Below are 21,764 nucleotides of genomic sequence, written 5' to 3'. Positions count from 1 at the left end.
TGCCAATGCTGTCCAAAAGATGGTAGTGCTGAAAGGAAACCCACTTGATCCGAAGCTGAAGACTTGAGTGGCGCTGGTGGCGACGTTTCAATCCAGTAACTGGTTCCAGTCTTTCATCTTGAAATTATGTAAAAGCGATCTGCAGTAAGTGCAGTAAATATCCTAAATAGTTATGAGTTGAGTGTTAAAAGTTACTTCATGGTTATACTGGGAGTGTCTATATAGGCTACCACTCCTACGGTACCACTTTTTTATGAAGTTTAATTTCAATAAATAGGTTTTCACATTCTAAGGTTTCAAACTGCAGGTCACCTCATAATTCATAGTTCAGACTTTTTTGTAGCCTATATAGAATTTGAGTCCTTACGAGTTAAGAAATAGTCTTTTAATTCTACATTACTGGGTCCTTGCTAAGTTTAGCTTCAGATACACATATTAAGGCTGGTGGATTTTCTGATGAAGTTAAGAATTCATAAAGTTTGTCTAAATTTTTGTTTACACTTCTAACGTTAAAATTTACAACACTACAGCATTTTTTGTATATATTAGCGTCATTGTATATATATTCATCAAAGTTTAGATATTTTTATTTTTTCCGAGCTATTGGTGGTACTGTAGGTGGAGGAGTGGAGTCATGGCTGTCACTTTCACCAGCTAGGGGTAAATTATTAAATTTTAACGTAAGGTTTTATTTATAAGCCACGAAAGTAAAGGTTAAGCTGCGTCACCAGCTAACATCAATGGAGTTTCATCTTTGTTTATTCAAATATGGCTCCAAGCATATAAAAAAGATTGCAAAAATATTGTTTACGTTAAAGGATTTTTTGAATTTAGTGGTCAGACAAAGAAGTTTGCAAGCGTGAAGTAAACATTATACAGACCTTAACAAGAACTGTTTTGGCGTTCTTAAAGTTCGACTCCTTTAAAACTGCAGCGTCATGGCAAGACCCTGGCATCTTAAAGCTGATATTCCTAAACCTGAAAAGTAGGCTATTTAGGTCTAAAACTATTCGTGGATGACATTAGGCAAAATCATTAAACATTTTTCCACTCCAACAAGCATAAACGTTTCCAAAATTTTTGATAGGCGATAGCAGAATGATAGGTCTGTAGTTTTTACAATCTTTGGCATCACCCTTTTTATAGATTAGAATTACCTTAGCTGCCTTAAGAGTATCTACCGTTCCCAATAAATATAAGCAGTATGGACAAGAATTTATAACCCTTTTCATTACAAAGTCGCCCGGTCTGACCAAACAGTTTATAAATATTATAAATAGGTAGAGTATAGACTACAATTACCTACCGTAGCCTGTTACAAAGCTGAACTAAATCAGGCTTGAAACGACGAACTTAAATGTCAGCGATTTTATTTGAAGAACAAGCACAAATATGAAAACTGATTAGAGACTATTACTTCCCAAAATAGTTAATTAGATTTCCTTCATAGCCTCGTCCTTCTTATGTAAATAAATTTGTGTCTCCTAATTCGTGCATTCATCCAAATTCTACTTAATGTAGGCTACATGGCCCAAGCAGTTACAATTATTTTCATGACATAGTGTAACGACTTTCCCTACTAAATATATATAAATACATGCTTTAAAACCAAATCAAAACTGCATTTTTGTTTAAAAGTATCTAAATAACAATTATCAAAAAAAAAAAAAAATAGGCCTATGCTTTCAGCTCAACCACTTTATTATCTAACTGAGCGATGTTGACTGACACAGGTGCTTAGTTATCTAACTGGGCAACAAACTCGGTCTAACTTATAAGTTTAGGAACTGGTTCGAAACGCAAGCTACAAACATAGACAGCAAAATGCATTTTGCTTAACAAAAGTAACTGTATGCCATCCAGTCATGCAACAAAAAGATTAATCCAGTAAGTGTTTTAATTACAGCAAGTGTTACCCGAATGCGACAATGCAACTAGTTATAGTTTTTGAAAAATAAGTTTGTAAGGACAAGGAACAAAAGTAGGGCCATTGAAACCATCATCTAAACAAGGGATTTTTGACTCAGGATCCGGCAAAATCTCGAATTTCTGAATCATCGATACAAGGAAAATGAATATCTCCATCCGACCAATGTGCTCACCCACACAACGACGTGGACCAACCGAAAAAGGAATGACGTGCTCAGACTTGACGAAGTTACCTTTCTCATCAAGAAAACGCTCAGGTTTGAATTTCTCAGGCTCCTCAAAGTACTTAGGATCGTTGTGAACCGCCCATATGTTGGGCGTCACCTAAAAATTTTGTTCCTTTTACTTGAAGCGAAAACAAACGATAATTTGTTAAAAAAATTGTTACAAATAAATCTGTAATTGTTAGTAATTAACAAAATTAAATTTTGATTTTGCATTACATCAGAAAATTAAAAGCTCCATTTAAAGTCATCAAATGTTATCTTTTGTGCAACAGTGGTTTATGTCTTGTTTGTGTTACTGATGCTAACATATTTAACGTACGACAAAACATGTTTACAGGTACAACTAAAGCAAAACTTAATTTTTCTGATAATCTGTTTACTGTTAATAAAAGACACAAGTTCATTGTAACTTTCGCCCAAAATTATTTTATACCGTGGTGCCTTTAGGTATAATATATCCGTTGATTTCGGCATCCTTGTTTGTTTTGTGCTGAAAGCCTAATGGAGTAGCTGTTGCGAATCTCATGGTTTCTTCAATAAAAGCTTTTGTGTATGGCATGTCATCTTTGTGAGACATTCTTACGGAACCCGAAGGGCCTGTAAGAAGAAATACATGTACACAAGCTTCTTTGTGTTATGGAGATAACAATATAAATGGGCAGCACATCTATCGAGTGTTTTGTTAACTTACCTACAATTTGTTGAATTTCTTCTCGTATTTTTGTTTGAATCTCAGGATAATGAAGCAGAAATATCAAGGACCAGTTTATAGTGTCTGTTGTTGTTTCTATTCCGCCCTCAAATATATCTCGTAAGTACATACAAAGCTGCTCGATCTACAAAAGGTTTATAAGCGATAGTAGTTCGTTTGAGAAAGTACGTCCAAACGTTGTATACAAGTGCAATGTATTTAACCATTGACAACAAATCCAATTAATTGATCTAACTTCTGGTTATGCCTACTTCAAAACATGTGCAAAGATATTGAAACTGAAACTTATATCACATAATAAAACTTATTTCTCTTGGTTAGCAAGAAGATTTGAATTTACATCAAAATTCTTATCGATTCCTTCTTTCATGTTCTTTAAAAAAGCATCGATAAAATCTCTCGGATGTTTTTTGTCGAACGTTTCCTCATGCTCAGTGATCACTTTATTGGTTATCTCTGTAAATAATTATCCATTTTTAGTAACTTGATATCTTGCATTATCATGGGAACGCGTGAGTGTATAGATAGAACAGGACAAACTCACTACATAATTAATAGATAACTTTACAAAAATAAAGATTGTCAACATAAAAATAATATATTTACATAACTAAACGTTTGGGTTAGTTTAGGAATTGATATTTACCGTAAGTTAAGTATTTAATCAAAATGCTTTAAACTCAAGGCCGGATTAAGGCGGATTATGACAAGGCTGCAGCCCCAGGCCCACAGATAAAAGTTACTAAGAGCAACTGATGTGATCTTAGTAGAAAAACTATAGACCTTCGAGTCCGGGAAATCCTCTGATTTTTATCCTGATACTAGAATTCATTTTATTCAAATCCCGGAATTTCATTTTCATTTCAAATCTTTATGAACGTCAAGGCTTTTGCTTTATTTGAGGACTAATTTTTATTTTGCAAAATTTTACCGGCAAGTCATGTGATATGATTTTATACGGCAAATAAAGTCCTGTGATAAAGCACAGATCAGGGTGTCGAATCGGTTGTGCTATTCACCTTCAACAAAAATCACTTTACTGCTTTTTGTGTAAACTTTTTACATTTGACTCTGACGAAATTATGCTGACATTAGTTGGTTACGGCGATTGAAAACATGCACAACGCGACTTAGCCAGGTACGAATCTTCTGAAAAGCACTTAATTGCGTTGTTTTTCCATATACATTTTTCGAAGGGTAAAAAAGTCGAGCATTAGCAAAGCTTTTGAAGAGCAAAAAGAATCTGACAGAAAGTATTGGTGTAAAATTCTGACTCGAATTTTAAGCGTGGTACAATTCTTGTCATCAAGAGAGTTAACTCAGTCAACTCGGCGGATGTAAAGAGTTGATTGGTTCTCCATAAAATGGTAACTTCCTAGGAATTTTGGAGATATTGGTAGAATACGATACGTTTTTAGCTGAGCATATTCAAAAGCGAGTGAACAAAGGCAAAAGCCACGTTTCATATTTCTCATCAAGTGTATGTTAGGACTTTATTGACATCCTTGAAATGAAAAAAATCTGGACTCAACAGCTGAAGTCACAAAATTGACCAGCTAACAATAGTGTTTCGTTATGTTTTACCGGATGTTCCTGTGGAACGATTTTTCAAGTTTATACCAATCTGTGGGCAAACTGTTTACCGATTAGCTGACATTCTTTTAAAGTTTTTAAAAGACAAGGATCTCAAAAGGGCAATCTTTCGACAACGCTTCTAACATGAGCGGAAAATATACAGGAATGCAAGTTATAATGAAAGAATACAATCATCTAGCACATGGGTGACGAACCATTTCTGGCAGAATTAAACACCACGTCTAACTGTAAATTGGAAAAGAGTGCGAAAACATTGACTAACTATTATTCAGATGATCTACAAGAATCACTGCCAGAAGAGATGATTCATTTTTATGCACTGCTAAAAACGGCACCATTTTCACAGTGAATGCAGTAAAGAAATTGAGATGTTTAGTTTTATCAATGAAAATGAGTTCATGTATGCATTTCCTAAAGTATCTGTTGTGTTAAGAATGTGTCTTTGTCTGATGATTTCCAATTGTTCGGGCGAGCGATCCTTTTCAGTGCTCAAAAGAGTAAAAATCAATTGCGTTCGCCTATGGGCCAGAAAAGGTTTCAATCCTTAGCTCTACTCTGCATTGAAAACAAAATTTTGGAAAAAATTGACACCGATGATGTTATTAAACAAAACCAGAAAACATGTCATCTGAATGGGTGTTTAGTAAATAAATACTTCGGGTATAACTTTTGCTATTATATTTTAATTGTGGTTGGTACAATGAACGAAATGAATTATAGGCCTCTAATTAGCATATAGCCCCAGATCCATCAAAATATTAATTCGGCCCTGGCTTTAGTTATGTACAATTTTTGCACTATTTTGACGTCGAGTATAGACAGATACCCATTATTCAATGATATTTTAGATAATATAATTCAATTCGGTCAGTTTCCGGCACCTGCAAAATCCTTAAACGCCTTCTTCAGTTTTTTATAGGATTGTGAGAACGGATAGATGTAAATTAATTTTGGTGCAAAGATAATCAGCTGAGATACGAAATTGTCAAATGGGCTGTGGAATCTGTTGAAAAGTATTTCTAAAATTCGTTATTTAAAGCGATAGTCCAGCAAAAAATAAACTCAGTTATTCACACTAAGACCTTCTTCACTTCTCGTACCAAACTTTGAAACTTAGAATCTAAAACTTCAAACTTTTTGGTAGATTTTAGCCAGTTGTGCGTTACGGATCCCGTTAAATGTTTACATGCAAATTCTAGTTTGGATTATTTCGTTCATATCCTTCCGGCCGTATGAACATTGAACAGTTCGCACTAGCAGCACGAACTAATGGTCATGCTAGCGGTCGTTAGTCCGACTAGAGTTAGCATGAACCATACTGTATTATTACTTCGTGGGCACAGAATAAACCAGAAGTCATGATGAAAATAGTCCGACTACTTAGTGCAGTAGTACGTCATAACGACATCTCTGAAGTTAGATTAGCATGGTAGGGTGACTATATATATAGTCGAGTTAGTAGCATGAATTCAAAGATCTTACTAGTAGTCAGACTATCAACTTTTGCTCAAATATACTGGTGCGGTCGACACCAGACTAGAAGTGAAAATATGTCAATAACTGCCATTATTTATTTCCATTATAATTAAAACATATACCTACATGTATGTGTTGACTATGGTTCTACTAATGACTAATCGACAGTCTTTTTCACAAGCAAATTTTGACGTGATGATTACTGTATGTTATGGCGCTGTTATTTAATGTATTTTATTTTTAAAGAAATAACGCAAAGTACTGTAGGTTGTTTGAGCGCCGATTATAATAAAAAACAAAGAATTGACCTTTCCGTGCCAGCCAAAATTTTCGTTTTTGCAGGCACGATATCCCATGGAAAACTGCCGTCCTTTTCAGTCAAGGTTGCATCTATCAAAGTTATATAATATGCGTAATGATGTCAACCTAACCTCAGAAATGTTATTATGAAACGCGATTGTTGATCTATGTGTCACAATGTCACAAATACTTAGTTGTAACTTGCAACAAAAAGGCGCTTTAAATTGGATTTAAATGTCCAGTTTCGCGCTTCAACAATCACACTCGCTGTCCGCAATCACATCATCTCAGTTTTTCTGCGATGCATAAATGTCTAAGCAAGTTTTTACAAGTATTTTTAATATTCGAAAACAAACTTTCTAGCCGAGTGTACAGTTAATTGCATAGGCTAACTACATAATGGCAGCTATTGGTGAAGTTCAATGCTAAGCTGATCTCAACCGCACTAGAAAATTTCAGCAACGTTTGCTATCAAAGCTCATGCTCCTAGTGAAAATAGTGCATACATCTCTGATGCAATCACACGCCTGAGATGCTAATCTGGCACGTTTTACAAAATTTTGTGCCATGAATTTCGTAAAATATTATTACTGCTACTTGAAATGCAAAAATACGGTTTTATAATGTAAACAGTGCTGGTTATGTAAAGAATGGAGATCCGCTGCGTTAATCGACATTTGCAATATATTTAAGCAACTGATCAAATTGAAGGATCACTTACACGTCAGAAAATAACTTTACCAATGTGCATAATGTATCATCATCATATTCATATCTTTTCCCCATGATAATACTGCAAAGTACATTGCATGATGACTTGGGCAATATGCTCTAAAATAAAAACATATGAATAAAAGCGACATCCCAACGACATATTTTCACACGCAGATCTGTAAGTATAATCTAACCATTATTTCAAATGCTTTTCCATCAGTGGCTCGCAAGCGTTCCAACAGAAATGGCACTTCATCGTTAACACAGCTATCCACACCCTTTCTTTCAATTTCGATCCTTATACAAAAGATGCGTAATATTCTACTCCATATTTACAGCTTTCTGGTTTACTTGTAATTTTGTTTCTGATTAAGAGATTTAGGCTACATCAGAAGGAAAGAAAATCAAAAAGATAAACCTCCCAATAGAAATCAAAAGCACACAAGGATTAAACACAGATTGCTTTATGTACTAGAAATCCAAGGAATCAAATCGTTTTTGATCTTTAAAATTGGTGAGTATGACGGAATACACAACTCACGGTACCGTAATAAGAAAATATGTTATGAACAAACTGCATTTTGTTTTATGGGCTCCGTCCTAACATTTATTGCAAACTCTCTGCGGGCTGCGTTGATAAAATTACAGGAGAAAATTGTTTAAAATTATAAGCGTAAGTAAGGTATTTTGCAATTTGCAACAATTTTGGAAATATGTAATCAGAAGTATGAAAAGTTGCTCACCCACGAAAGTTCTTCTGGCCAAATTTTCTTTGTGATTTCCACAATGGCCCATAATCTAAAAATGACAAACCTTTCCCATGGATAAGTTTTTCCAAAGCTTCAAACAAAGGTCTTCCCGAAAACTTGTTGGATTGCTTGACGAAGCACTGAAGCAATTGTCAAAGTATTACGTAAACTGTAAGCGGACATAACTGCACGTGGAACAAAGTGTTGCGAGTTACGTATTAATTTTCGAAAAAGCGACGTCAAATAATATGACTATTTTTGACTTTATTTGAGCGACAACTATTAGTATCGCGGCATAAATGCCTCTTTAATTGTTTTTTGTCTTGGCTTTATGCTGTTCGGTCGGCTTATGAGTTGTTATTTTTCAGTTGCAAAGGCCTATAATGTGAAAATTAATCGAGTTATATGAAGGCTGTAAAATTGAAAAGTGGTAGCGTTTAAAACAAGTGTGACAAAATTCGAAATACCTTTTCATCATTCTCTAACATGGCAAAACTTAAACCAAGCTCAGACCTAAACGTTTAATATAATTAACGATTTGTACGTACTTGATTAATCGATTCGAAGTCGTTTAATACTATCCACTCTTCTCTCCCCAACACGCGAATTGAAAAGACTGGTCCATACTTTTTTTTCCATTCATTACATTGCCTTTCAGGCCATTTTCCAAGAAGAGGAACGACCCCCAAAAACGGGATTCCCCTTGGACCTGGTGGGAAATTTTTGGGGCGGCGATACCAGTAATAAACTCCCACAAAAGTCACCAAAAATAACGCAGCAAACGTAAAGTCAAACATTCTATGTAACTTTTGTTGTAGACTACAACAAATACGTAGCAAATTATTGTGATGGTCTTGTAGTAATTACACATTTCGGTATACGCACTCGAATTACAGAAGAAAAAAAACTCGTGTTACAGAATGAACAGAAATTTCAGATAAAACTACAACTATGTTGAATGTAATTCCGAAGATAGCTTTGAAGTAGTAAAGTTTTACAGGAAATAAGCAAAGCAAATAAAGAATAGAATAGGACAAGATATGTTAAGCTTAAATGGATTATAGGTGCCATACCTCTGGCTCATTGGTCCCGGAGGGGTAGGACTTATGAGCTGAAAAATAATAATCAAAAATTGTAAAAAATGCCAACTTAAATTTTATAAAAACCTACTATAACTTGAACATGGATATAGAATTTCAGATAACGTTTCAAACTATGTTAACATGCAACGGTCTGGGTGGTATTCTTTAATACCATTACAATATTACATCATTTCTAGCAAAAGTGTTTTCTAGTTAATTATTGATTGAAGTTAATGAATTTGGTTTTTGATAAACACTTCTACTGTCGTTTGATATTTGGAAACACGCTCTGAATAACTTTGTGTGAAAACTCCTTTTAGTACATTCCCTGGTTGTTTTACAGCATCTATGCTGATAAGAAGTCTTTATTGGAGATGCCCGCTTCTTAACCTTAACACTGATTATTATTTATCTAAGTCTCAATGTGTCAAGTTCAGCTATATGTATCTCCCATTATCTAAACATTATTTTGCTTTTTGCACCTGCTGCGTTTTGCTGTTTTTCTTGTCAAACATCTAACTCCCATCTTATCTTATAGCCACGTAATGCAGGTATTTTTTAAATGACGCTAATCCTAGCCAGCAGTCAACATAAATATCTTAGTGTTGTTAACAGGCCAAACATAAATTATTACAATTTATTACTGTTTTAATTTATTTATCACCGAACTGGCCCACAAAGTTGTTGATAAACAAATAAAGTTAAAGTTGCTTCACAACTAATATATTTTAAAACGCACATGTAAAGTCAACGGTTGGCGTTTATTAGATGTCTTGGAAGAAGATAAATAACCGGGTAAACGTATAGATAGGATCTAATCTAGACCAAACGCCGACAAATAGTGGGTCAATGCTCGTTCTGTACTTTGGAACGCGCGATTACATTTCACAATTTAACCTTTGGACTTTGTTTAAATACAGGGTAAACATGGTTACCTAATATAAGTTATGACAACAAGCAATATACCATTTCAAATCATTTTAACTATAGCTAACGTGTTGTATTGTATTTCCCATACAGGATAATTATTATCAGTATTTATAGTGAAGTCGTGATCAATATTTATTCAGTATTTTAAACATTAAGTACACATGTGGCTCAAAGGAAGAGAAAAATCCAATCTTCTTTCCGGGGTATTTTATAAATGCTTTTTTTTACATTTACTGATGATGGTAGTTCTTAAACAAACGTAATTGCGACTTTTATCTAACAGTATGCACCATTTTTTGTTCAATACCTTTCATCGCATACGTCTGTCTTTCCTTCAGTTCACTTTAGTCTAAACTCAGTTCTTAAAATGTTTTGGTATTGAAGCTTGTGTCTCGTAATGTATTCTAGATTTTGATAAAATTAGAATAAACTGCAATAGTAGCAAAATCTGCATCTACAGCATATGGAAGTCTATTTGCAAATAGAAACAAGCTACTGCATTGGGTACGAGGTCATTTGCCAAACGAATTTTGGTTCTCAATCCCATTTTTGTAACATTTTTGATGAAAGTGAAAATTTTCTAGCTATTGCGTGATGTAATAAGCCAAATTGGACACCATATTGATGTATTTTTGTAGTTTGTTGCTGACATGAAAAAAATATGGGATGTATTCGCTTAGACCTACTTGTTTTCGTATTTCGACAGACTCAAACAAAATTTGTCGCTCAGACTCCTATCTAGTTTACAGCAGCTTGCTTTCAGTTTTACGTGTTACTCGTACACTTTTGCTCTAGAAACCTTTGCCCCGCGACACTTCAGGGCTTTTTGTATGTCACGCGAACGATATTTTTCAACCTACATTGCCTACTTAGATTGCCGGTCAATTTAAGTGACAGGATAGATTTGTCGAGTCTTCTTCATTGTACCGGTGAGATCCCGGTTGAGGTTGCAACTTAAATTTGAGCAGTTTGTGCAAACTTAGCAATTATTATGGTTTTCTAAATACAGTAACTAATACTGAAGTATAACTGAAATAAAACTGAAATAAAACTGAACTATGCTACAACTGAAAGCGCTAATCAGTAACCAAGACCTGATGGATGCTTCAACTGAAGGCAGTCTAATTTTTTTCACGTGCAACAGGCGGACACATTTGTAAATAATGTGCGCAATATATGCATCAGTTAATGATTCGTGATATGTTTAATAAATCTTGAACTTTAGTAAAGTTCCTTGATTAGCTTTTTTCATGACAAGTTATCATGTTTTACTTACGGTAAATACCAATAAATTTATGAGAAAGTTTAATGTTGATTTTGTAATAAATTTTTGCCTACTTTATCGAGATGCAAGCTTAACGGGTATTACTGTACTGTATTGCATGATATCATGATCAGGTATTGAAGTATTATTTTGTTAAAATTGTGTTCAATATTTTCATTCAAGCCTTCATGTGGACGAACTTGACTTATTTTTGTTATCAGAATTAGGTCAGCATGAAGTGAAAATTTTTTATTTTAAGTCTGGCAAAGTGAGATAAATAAAGTTACCGTTTATCTTGCATGACGACGTTTGAAGAAACCAGTTTTCTCATAACATATTCATAGCTGAATGGTTACTTTATGCAACGAACAGCAACGGCGACCTGCTACAGTACAGTAGATAAACTTTGGTAGACTTTGCGCAACTATTTTGTAAATTTGTTTGTCGATAACACTTCACAGAAATCTAATTTTGCAAAAGAAAATTCGGTTAATGTACCGTAAACAGTTCGTTAGAAAGCGAAAGAAACCCAAGACGCACGCTCGACGAAAAAAGTTAACCATTTATTTGACTTTCTGTAGATCTAGTTGCAAAAGTCTCCCTCTTAGGGAAAAAGGTGCCAATGAGACTTAACGTTAAGACCGTTAACCTCATAAATTTAGTTTAATGTAACGATAAAGGTTTCTTTTCTTTGCCTTAGAAATTCAAAAATTGGTTTTACCAAATTTTTGCCATATCGATGACGTTTTTGTATAGCTTAATTCCATCCTTAACGTTAAGATGTTTCGAAACAACCTTGAACAAACTACGTACACTATCACTGACTTCGTTCTTATTCGTTGTATTGGAAAAAAGATAGCTTATATATGTTTATGTCATGTTGAATTGCTTTAATTGGAGACGGTTTTCCTAAATAAAGTCCTATCAAAACGTGGTGTAAATCGAGATTACTGTATTTCTATATACTATGGGTTGTTGGGGCCAACACGTTGATATGTTATTACGTCTTATTACACTAACACGAAAATAATTGCAGCTATATAAACAAAAGTAGTTAACAAACAAACACAAATTGCAAATATCGCCAATATACACTTCATTACAGCCTTCAAAGTTCCTGTTTTAAAGATTAGGCTATTTGCTTAAGCTAGAGAATGTGGTGTTGACAAGGTTTAATTATGAACGGAACTTGCGTAATGACGATTAAAACTGTTATTAGTATCATAGAGCTATTACATACAATGTATCCCTGTCAATGCCAGAATACATCAAAACTTCAGATACATAAAGCTTGTTGTCAGTTGTCAATTTATACAATATGATTTACATTTAGTAATTTTAGTTTATCGGGTAAAATATGGTGATTCCTTTCCGTTCTGAAAAATATTTTTTTTGTTTTTCTGTTTTAAACAGCAACAAACGCAATGTTGTTTTTCTAATTTTTATAAGCTTTAACTATAACGTACTACTACAAAAAAGTTTGCAGGCATTTTGCAACAAAAATATTTTGTTTATGCAGATATGAACACTTGTTTTCGCAAAAATTTCCTAAATCAACTGCATAGTAATCGCTACGTTACATAAGTTTGCAGACAGTCGCCTCGAGATTAGTATAGCCGTATAACGATGACAAAATAGTTGTGTAATCTTGCTCTTATCTGGCGAATACTGATCGCTTCTTTAACCCCATCAGATTAGTTTGTCAAGTACAGTATATAATATGTACTTGATCGTTACAAAAAATTCACGGTAATTTGTTTCTAATTTCTTTTAAGTTACTTAGTGGAAAAAAACATTTGCATAGAATGTTGAATTTCACTTCTGCTGCGCTATTTGTTGCAACTTTCCTTGGAGTTTATTATTGGTTTTGGCGTCCCAAAAAATTCCCACCAGGACCAAGAGGAATCCCGATTTTGGGGGTGGTTCCGTTTTTAGGAAAATGGCCCGAAAGAGTAATCCAGGGATGGTGCAAAAAATACGGTCCAGTTGTATCAGTTCGCATGGGAAGAGAGGATTGGGTAGTTTTAAACGATTTCGAATCAGTTCACCAAGTAAGAAATTCTCTTTTATTATCTGGCTCATTTCAATGAAAGTTGTTCTGCTTTATCATGTTGATTTAGTGTATGATTAGGAAGGAAGAGGTGTTATGGTAACATCTGGTTTTTCATGGTTAGTAATATGATTAACAAACAATGTTCCTATAGAAAGTGTCCGAAATTGCCATAGTTGTCTTCAACGCTATAAGTTGTTAAATTTATAACTTCAAGTAAATCGAGAAAATTTCATAACTTTTTTCATAACATTTCGAATAACTTTCTCTGCTTTTAGTGCTTCGTCAAGCAAAACACCAAGTTTTCGGGAAGGCCTTCGTTTGAAGCATTGGATAATCTTACCCATGGATTAGGGTTGACATTTTCAGATTATGGACCATTATGGAAGTCACAAAGAAAGTTTGGTCAAAAGACACTCCGTGGGTGAGCAAATTTTTGGATAAACAGTAGCTTGCCAAGATTGCTTTGCAATAAACCTTTTTAATGCTTATAATTTGAGACAACTAAATGTGAAATAAGTGAAATAAACCAGAGTCGACTTGCGCGGTCTAAAAATGAAATATATTTCCCTTATACATCTATAGGCATCGTCAGTCCGTCAAAATAAACAAAACAACTTTAAAACAGGATCATAACCGATAATTATAAAAACATAAACCAATAGACTAAAAATAAAATACATCATCTTCCGAAAGTTAATTAAACAGCTTTGTCCTCCTCGAACAAGATTTGGGAATGGGAAAGGTATAAAAAACTCGTAACGTAAAAGATAAGGGAAAAACAAAGCACTTAAAACAGTAAACAGCAAATCTTTAGCGGGATTGTAAATGACAGGAATCGTCGGAGAGAACAATCGTAGAAATCAACAGCAAAAATTTACCGAAGTCGCGCTAAAATCATTTTATTGGTATTAAGACTTTCTTGAATACGGCGTAACCATTTCGCTTCAACATAATCAAGTGCATTAACCTCCGGTTTTCATCAAACACAAATGAGAAATGAGTTGTATTAATTTATTTACACTTGATAAAAGAGAGCCAAAACTGAATTTCTAGATGAGACAATTTGCCTGTTTCTGAATATAAAGTATAGAGTCAATATATCAATGAAATACAAAGAGTCAAAAATAATTAATCGCATTTTTCAAACATTCAAGCAAAATGAATCTTTGGGTCGATTGACAATATCACTCCTTTCGCACTGAACTGGTTAATGAAAATAACATTCTTATCCCCCTAAACTCAAATGAAATAAAAAGCCATTCATTACTGATTGACTCTAAGTTTCACAGGAATGTAAATTGTCGGATTTGACACTTCAGTTCCGTCATGCACATCATTCAATATTGACTTGCTGAGAAGGCAACAGTAATTTGTTTCATCCACACGTTTCAAGAAATGCGGTCTAACAATTTTCAACACATGCTAAATCACATCACAGTTCAAAATAAGCATGCACGTCTACTCAAATTCAACAGGGCCAGAAAGTTAGTTAACAAGCAATCCAGAAATCTTTTCACCGGCAACAAAACCACAAAATTCTTTTACTTGTACTACACCGTAAATTTGAAGTATAATACTATGCTTATTTGTTATAAGGTTTGGAGTTGGAAGTAAAGGTATGGAAAATTGTATTAACGAAGAATTCGCTTTCTTTTTGAAAAGTTTGCAAGCCACCAATGGAAAAGCGTTTGATATTAAGGTTAGCTTACTTACCGATTTGCTTGTACATATGTGTTGAGATGACGTTTTTATTTTGCTTGATTTACTTTAGGACTTATTGCAAAAGTCATCCTGCAATGTTATTTCAAGTGTTGTGATGGGAAGAAGATACGAATACGATGACGATACATTACGCCGTTTAGTTAAAATATTTACCGACGTGTAAGTGATTCTTGATCCGCTGATTAGTTGTTAATGCAACTGTTCGATATTCATTATGTAGACCGTACTATCAAGACAGCAATAACTTATTTTCGTGTCCCCAGTTTCAGCAATAAGATTTTGCAAAGATTGTGGTACAAAATTGTGTCAAACACGTCAGATTTTCATCCAAGGCGCTTGAATATCGGAAGGGATAAACAGAATAATTAAACTCAAATCTTGCATGTAAACATTTAAGAAAAGACTAGATCAGTAATGCACGTATGGCTAAAATGTTGCAAGTATTTGCAACTTTGTAATTTCAATCTCGCATGGGGTGTGAAAACGTTCAATTGTGAACCGCTATGATTATATCCTCTTGCTGGACTGTCAGATTGAATAACCAGTTTATAATATTTTTGAGCAGATTTGATGGCGCATTTGAAAACTTCGCACTTCAGATGATTATGTTTGCACCCAAATTAATTCACGTTTACCCAATCTCGCGATTTTATGAAGACCTGAAGCAGAACTTCAAGTATCTTTCAGGTGCGGAAAGAATTGATTGTTATAATGTATAATACTATAGGCAAACGGGTACATTGTATATCTTAAACCAAACGTCGGAATATCCCAAACCACGTTAATGGCACAATTGAAGAAATTATTCGAACTTCAGTAAGTATACTGATTCCACAAGAAACTCAGACCTTTAAGTATCAAAATGGAAATAATAAATTTTGAGTTTAGTGGCTGTGCTATAGAGTTGTTATCAGCAAGTGATTATCATTATTAGTTTTGCGCACTTTTTAAGGGCAGTAAGTGTCCCTTTTTACCGTTAATTAGCATTTGCTATCAGCCATAAGCTTTATTCTTCGTACTCACCACGCTAATGATGAAAAATAAAATTGTTTATAATAAAGATTGATTATAAGCAAGCTTTAGTTTTGGTAACGTTATATCTCCTATGTAATGGGATTGTTTTGTTGCAACTGTAACTTTGTTCTTTTGTGAAATACTAAAACCATTTGCGAAGTACCGTACATTATAAGTTATAGTAACATATGCGTATATGTGTATGTACAGCGCGGTGAAACACGCTTTTTAATCTTGCGCGGCGAAATAATGTTACCGGGTGAAAAGAATTTTTAGAGGTGGCGGAGACAATAATATAGCTTGAATGTAACTTTTCCATGCAAATCTGATAAATAACCCAAGTGCATTATAGTACGAAATGCCATTACACTACTATATTCTTGCGTTCTTATGATATTTCAAATTGGAGTATCGTATTACAGATATAACCACTGAAGTGATCATTGAACACGAGAAAACCTTGGACAAAGAAAATCTGAGAGATTTTATCGACGCCTTTTTAAAGGACATGAAAGAAGGAAGCGATGAAAGTTTTAAAGTAAACCCAAATACTGATTTATACTTACGAATTAAACAAACTGTTATGTGAGATCCGTGTAAGCTACACTTTGACGCTGCTATTACTGAACAGTTGTATACGGCTCTCTTGGAATTGCATCCAAGTAAAATCTACTTATACTTACTTAAACCTTTTAAGTTTGATTCTAAACCAGAGTGAACCTTATAAGATAACCATTGCAACCAAGCAATTTCAAAAAGGTTATCGCAAAACAAAGTTTGCGCATGGGTGGCTTTGACATACCACGGTAACCCATGTCCTCAAATTACCGACGTGAAGTTGGTGACCGGTTCCCGGTTCCCGGTTTACTTTTTCGGTTATTTATTCAAATCATGAAGTTAGCTACACCCGTCCCCTGGCTAGGTATAATTCAGCTACTAAACTATTCTAAACATACAGTTGGTAATAGGTTATCTAGGTACTTAATGAATTACTTATTCGAAGTTTAATTTTTTTACTTGCTAAATCACTCGACATCAGTTGCACAAGTCGGTGTATTAAAAACATTCACAATAATTAGTGTAAATTGAGATAAGTTTTTACAAATTGAAATAGATTTATATGACCTAGTAAACAACATTTTAATTTAAAAAGAAATGTAACTCAATTAAAAGAAAAATAAATATGAACAAAATGTTAAAAATTTACCTAAAATCATTCGTATATATATCTAAATATTGAGAACTCACGAAAAGGTTTTAGCAATAACTAAATATTAAAAGTCATTATTATCCATCAAATAATGACACTATATTATGTGCAAAGGAAACGATAACGCCAATTAGAGATTATATGCAATGGTTAGATCCATTTAAATTTTTGAAATCTATTTCAATTATCATTAATTCGTTTTCTATGAATTAGTTGGTATGTTTTAAATTTTTATTAGTACTTTGATAAAATGGTTCAAATTTATTTGATTTTTCAAAATTTTTATGTAATTTACACGAATTTAGAATTAAGAAATTTTTGCACTTCTGCTGATTTATTTGTATTTTCGGTAATATTTCAAAATCATACGAAATCCTTTCAATTTGTACAAACCTATCTAAATTTAAATTATTCTTTGTAAATCTATTTAAAACCCTGAATTTTACAACAGGTATTAGTAAGTAATTTGACAGGTGAGACACTTAAACTGCTAATTTAACCGAGCCATAACCATTAAACGTGTTAAGTAACCGTAACTAGCAGGCAGTAACCGTAACCTGCAGTTCACTGGTAACTAGCTTCAAATTTTGAATAAGTAACAAGGGAAGCGGTGTGTACAACGTCGGCAGGTGTGTACAATTTTGGGTTGTTTTCAAGGTAACGATCAAAGCTATAGCTGAAACAGGTGTCAACAAAAACATTTTAGATTCGTTAAATGTATTTGTTATGACTGGTTGATTGCATTGCATTTGAGTATATCCCATTAGCATAATTCTTTTATGCAAACTGCTTTTGCTAATATGGTTTTACAGATCGAGCAGCTTCGTGGATACCTAAGAGATATATTTGAGGCAGGAACAGAAACAACTTCAAGCACTATAAACTGGTCCTTAATTTGCTTGCTTCACTATCCTGAGATTCAAGCAAAACTACGAGAAGAAATTCGAGAAGTAGTTGGTAAGCTAATAGAACAAACGATACAACTACACTGTTATTTCAAACATATACATGCTACCTTTTCTCGACCAACTGTGCCAGTTCGACTCACCCTGGTCAAAAAAGCTTTGATTTGTAGCGGTATTGAGAAATAGGGTATTGATGTGACAAAATAAAAACTTGTTTGATTCAAATTTGTGACACGTGAGTCGTAAACTTATTCTTTCTTATAGGCTCGGGTTCGGTGAAAATGTCTCATAAACGAGACATGCCGTACATAAACGCTTTTATCCAGGAAATCATGAGATTCAGGACGTTTACTCCATTCGCCTTTCATCATAAAACAAGCCAAGATGCCGAAATAAATGGATACTTCATACCTAAAGGCACCACGGTATAAAACAAGGTTTTGGAAAGTGTAACAATAAACCCATTTTTTTAAACAATATTATAAAACAGAATATGCAAAAAGTAAGGTTTTTTCCCAAAATGCAAGTATGTTTCATTGCGTATAAAAATAATTTAGTTTTGATAAGACATACATGAAGTAAACTATTGTTGTATAACTGATTATATTTCATGACTTTATATGAAGGTTTTCATTATCTGATGATGTAAACGTTAGTAGTTTATTTTGAGTGATGCAGAAGAATGCTACTGATAACTACAGCATATTTGTTGCAATTTTCTTTTGTAACATCGCAAAACAAAGTTTTTTTACATAAAAGATCAACATTTTTAGGTCTTGCCCAACCTATGGGCAGTACATAACGATCCTAAGTATTGGAACGACCCAGAGAAATTTAAGCCGGAACGTTTCATTGACGAGAAAGGAAGTTTCGTCAAGTCTGAACACGTCATTCCGTTTTCAGTTGGTCCACGTCATTGTCTAGGCGAGCAGCTTGCTCGAATGGAGATATTCATTTTTCTTGTTTCGATGATTCAGAGATTCGAGTTTTTGCCTGATCCTGAGTCAAAATTCCCTGAGTTAAATGATGGTTCTAATGGCAGTCTCTTCATTCCTTATCCATACAAACTTATTTGTCAAGAAATTTAATGCGTTTAATTTTCGCATTTACGGAACACTTCGCCCTGAATAAAACACCTGTTTGATTAATCGATCTAGACTTTATTTGTACGAAGAGATGACATACAAGTTTTATCGTTATCTTTTCTAGTAACTTTTATGTTATGGAGATATTACTTCCAACATTACAAATAAATTGGTGAATGACGTTTTTCTGTGACAGTTGATTTCTCAGTAACTTTATCGTTCTGTTGATTTGGACGAGAATTACGGAAATGCTACTACTTCTAAATCATGTTAGAACAGATAACGAATATGCATTTGGACGTCTGCATTGTAGCACTTTAAAAAATTGTTTATCATTTCGAGCTTCGCATGTAAAACCTTATTAGAGGACCAGAATTATATTATTTCAGATCATTTGAGATATACTGCAGCTTTGCCTACATGTTTTATGCATTTTCAGTATCTGTTTTGATAACTATAACAAAATCGTGATTATAAGTTTTTTGGTGTATGCATTTCATAGGCCAGGCCTTGCATGTAGTTAAAGTAGGCAAGTTTTTTCCTCTGGTGTGTCACTGCGAAGTTTTTACAGTTTCTCAATTTTATTGGTTTTCCTTATTCTGTACAAACTCAATTTTTTGTTCAGTCTAATAGTGTGCACGATTTTCTCTAATTTTGTTTATCTACAGTATAATCCTTCAGTCTAATTTGAGATAACTCAGCGCCGTGAACGTTTTTGTGTGCAGGTTTGTGCCTCGTAATGAATTCTAGTTTTTTGTGAAGTTGGAATGAATTGCGACAGTAATAAAATCTACATTTATATGGAAGAATATTTATGAATTGAAACAAACAACTGTACTTTATTGGTTACATCTTACAAGGACATTTGTCAAACTGTACTGTACTGCATGGTGACGGGGTCATTTGCAAAACGACATTTGGTTCTCAATCTCATTTTTGTCACAATTTCTGACGCAAAAAAGTGTTTCCTTCATGCTATATGTCATTGGGCTCCAAATGCTGGTAGCATGTGATCGTTTGGCGGTGATACGAATCGATCCGGGTGTGTTCGAGTCATTCTATACGGGATATTTTTGTTTACACGCGGCACACCACCACAACAGTTCTGTCCGTTTTTCTTTCATTTAATCTCTCCCATTTTTGGTTACAAAAAGAGCTATAAAACAAGGTAAGGCTATGTTGTTTGGATTGTAAAAGGCGATCTATTTGAGGCAGGAAGAAGTAATACCACCTATTGATGTATAAAATGGTTCCAAAATCGTAACGCAATGTAAAGAAACATTAAGAATGAGACTGCACAAATATTTCTTCATGGGAGTAATCGTTATAACAGTAAAAGCTTTATAAAGTAGTAGCATGCTGACAAAATAACATTGCAAATTTCGCCGACAGCTTCCATGTTATATTTCAGTTTTGAAACATTAGGCCATTTCTTTGAAATCGAAGCTGTGATGTTGACGAGGTTTAGGTATTAACGAGTGCTGCGTAATGACGACGTCGCTATTCTGCTTTAATATAGGAATGCACTAATTTTAAAAGACAAAATTTTAATCTCAACAGAATGTGGCAATAAATGCAAAGTTGAATAAATCGAACCTCTGTGTGAATTGTTCACCTCCTTCTTTGAGATTACTTTCATGTAGTTTGATGCTTAAACGGTCACTTGATTGAAAACATCATGCCAGGACAGAAAACGCTGTGTTCTTTCCTGTCAAACCTTTGAGTTATTAGGTTAGGCGCTCAGAACAAAGAAAGCAAAGCATAGCAACAAAGAAATGAAGGCTGTGAGATCTTGGAGACCGTACAGAACAAAATTTAGGCCGCGAAAAATTTTTGCATTTTAGATCATGTAAATTCAATGTTCCCGGACCATCTAGAATTGATTGCTACGTCTCCCGTAATTTTTAGGCCCGCAAACGTAAGGCGCGCCAAACCTCGCCACGGCCCCTGAACCAAACCTAAAGCCAAGCCGAATACCTACGTAAACGTCTGGTAATTGGAAAGCGGTGATAAGCAATGCGCTTTATGCTTTAAGGACAAGTACCAGCAAACTACAGTAAATCGTTCTTCAGTGTCGTTACTATTGCTGTATTGTTTCCGCGGAATAGAAACAAAGAACTTCCTGGCTTTATGCTATAACTTCCTGTTTTACTAACTGAAAAATTGTTTCCATAACAAAAGCGCTAAAGTAACAACAAAGTTGTTTCGCAGAAGAAACTCATTTCTAAAATGTTTAGCGAATAAAATACTGTAAGAACCTGCTTTTAAAAGTAAATTGTAACAAGAGTTTGAGTAAATCTCCATATGGATCGAGATTGGAGAAAATATCAAGCATGAAAAAACATATAAATCTTGATTTGAAACAAAGTTATTGCCCAAAGAAACGGTCTGCAACACAAGAAAAGTGCACATCCCAAGAGATCCTCTCGGAAACAATTTTATTCTATAAACACTTTCTCGCCACTGGCGGACGTTCTTATCATAGAGAGTGCAACAAAACTTATTTATGCGGTCACTGTTAAGTACCATCATCAAATTCAGTGCTAAGAAACTGCACTAGCTGATTTAAAATTATTCGTAATGTTACATTTTCATCAGTAATGGGTGATGGAAAAATTTGAAAATAGACATGCAACCAACAATGGTTACGCCACTAGATAGGCTAAAGAGCGCCTGAAAACGGACGACATTATTGGAAGCTCAGCGCACTAGCCTAATCACCTAACTACTGAGCCGACCATACTTGTGTGGCGGTCGTGATAGTAAATTGTAACAAGTTATATAATTGGTATTTTA

The 21,764-nt window shown here is 34.2% G+C and overlaps 2 protein-coding genes across 2 annotated transcripts; one reads left to right on the top strand and one right to left on the bottom strand.

Annotated features, from left to right (window-relative positions):
- Positions 1–1,565: 1,565 nt before the first annotated feature.
- On the bottom strand, positions 1,566–9,597 carry LOC143451326 (cytochrome P450 2C30-like). The gene is made up of 9 exons (XM_076951787.1): positions 8,252–9,597; positions 7,698–7,843; positions 7,149–7,251; positions 6,962–7,071; positions 5,346–5,467; positions 3,209–3,324; positions 2,848–2,992; positions 2,590–2,753; positions 1,566–2,253 (listed from the first exon to the last, which is right to left on the bottom strand). Exons 1-9 carry the CDS (start codon positions 8,498–8,500, stop codon positions 1,939–1,941), a joined length of 1,470 nt encoding a protein of 489 aa, XP_076807902.1. The 5' UTR covers positions 8,501–9,597; the 3' UTR covers positions 1,566–1,938.
- A 3,125-nt stretch (positions 9,598–12,722) lies between these two features.
- LOC143453173 (cytochrome P450 2C5-like) lies at positions 12,723–19,779 on the top strand. The gene is made up of 9 exons (XM_076954347.1): positions 12,723–13,030; positions 13,308–13,453; positions 14,629–14,731; positions 14,804–14,913; positions 15,320–15,441; positions 16,191–16,306; positions 17,791–17,935; positions 18,148–18,308; positions 18,657–19,779. The coding sequence occupies exons 1-9, from the start codon at positions 12,785–12,787 to the stop codon at positions 18,969–18,971; spliced, it is 1,464 nt and encodes a 487-aa protein (XP_076810462.1). The 5' UTR covers positions 12,723–12,784; the 3' UTR covers positions 18,972–19,779.
- The last annotated feature ends 1,985 nt before the right edge of the window (positions 19,780–21,764 follow it).

Source organism: Clavelina lepadiformis, chromosome 4, assembly GCF_947623445.1.
Source record: "Clavelina lepadiformis chromosome 4, kaClaLepa1.1, whole genome shotgun sequence".
NCBI classification, from domain to species: Eukaryota; Metazoa; Chordata; class Ascidiacea; order Aplousobranchia; family Clavelinidae; genus Clavelina; species Clavelina lepadiformis.
The sequence above is the reverse complement of the archived record's forward strand: the minus strand, read 5'-3'. Positions and strand labels throughout refer to the sequence as shown.

What these genes read in the sequence shown, in the direction of transcription:
- LOC143451326 (XM_076951787.1), bottom strand. Translation starts at nt 8,500, where the DNA reads ATGTTTGACTTTACGTTTGCTGCGTTATTTTTGGTGACTTTTGTGGGA. An exon ending in GAAAAGCATTTGAAATAATG is followed by an intron (nt 7,072 to 7,148) that starts GTTAGATTATAC and finishes TTTTTATTTTAG; the next exon opens with AGCATATTGCCCAAGTCATC. An exon ending in GTAAAGTTATTTTCTGACGT is followed by an intron (nt 5,468 to 6,961) that starts GTAAGTGATCCT and finishes ACTTTTCAACAG; the next exon opens with ATTCCACAGCCCATTTGACA.
- LOC143453173 (XM_076954347.1), top strand. Translation starts at nt 12,785, where the DNA reads ATGTTGAATTTCACTTCTGCTGCGCTATTTGTTGCAACTTTCCTTGGA. An exon ending in GGTCAAAAGACACTCCGTGG is followed by an intron (nt 13,454 to 14,628) that starts GTGAGCAAATTT and finishes ATTTGTTATAAG; the next exon opens with GTTTGGAGTTGGAAGTAAAG. An exon ending in GAAGCGATGAAAGTTTTAAA is followed by an intron (nt 16,307 to 17,790) that starts GTAAACCCAAAT and finishes ATGGTTTTACAG; the next exon opens with ATCGAGCAGCTTCGTGGATA.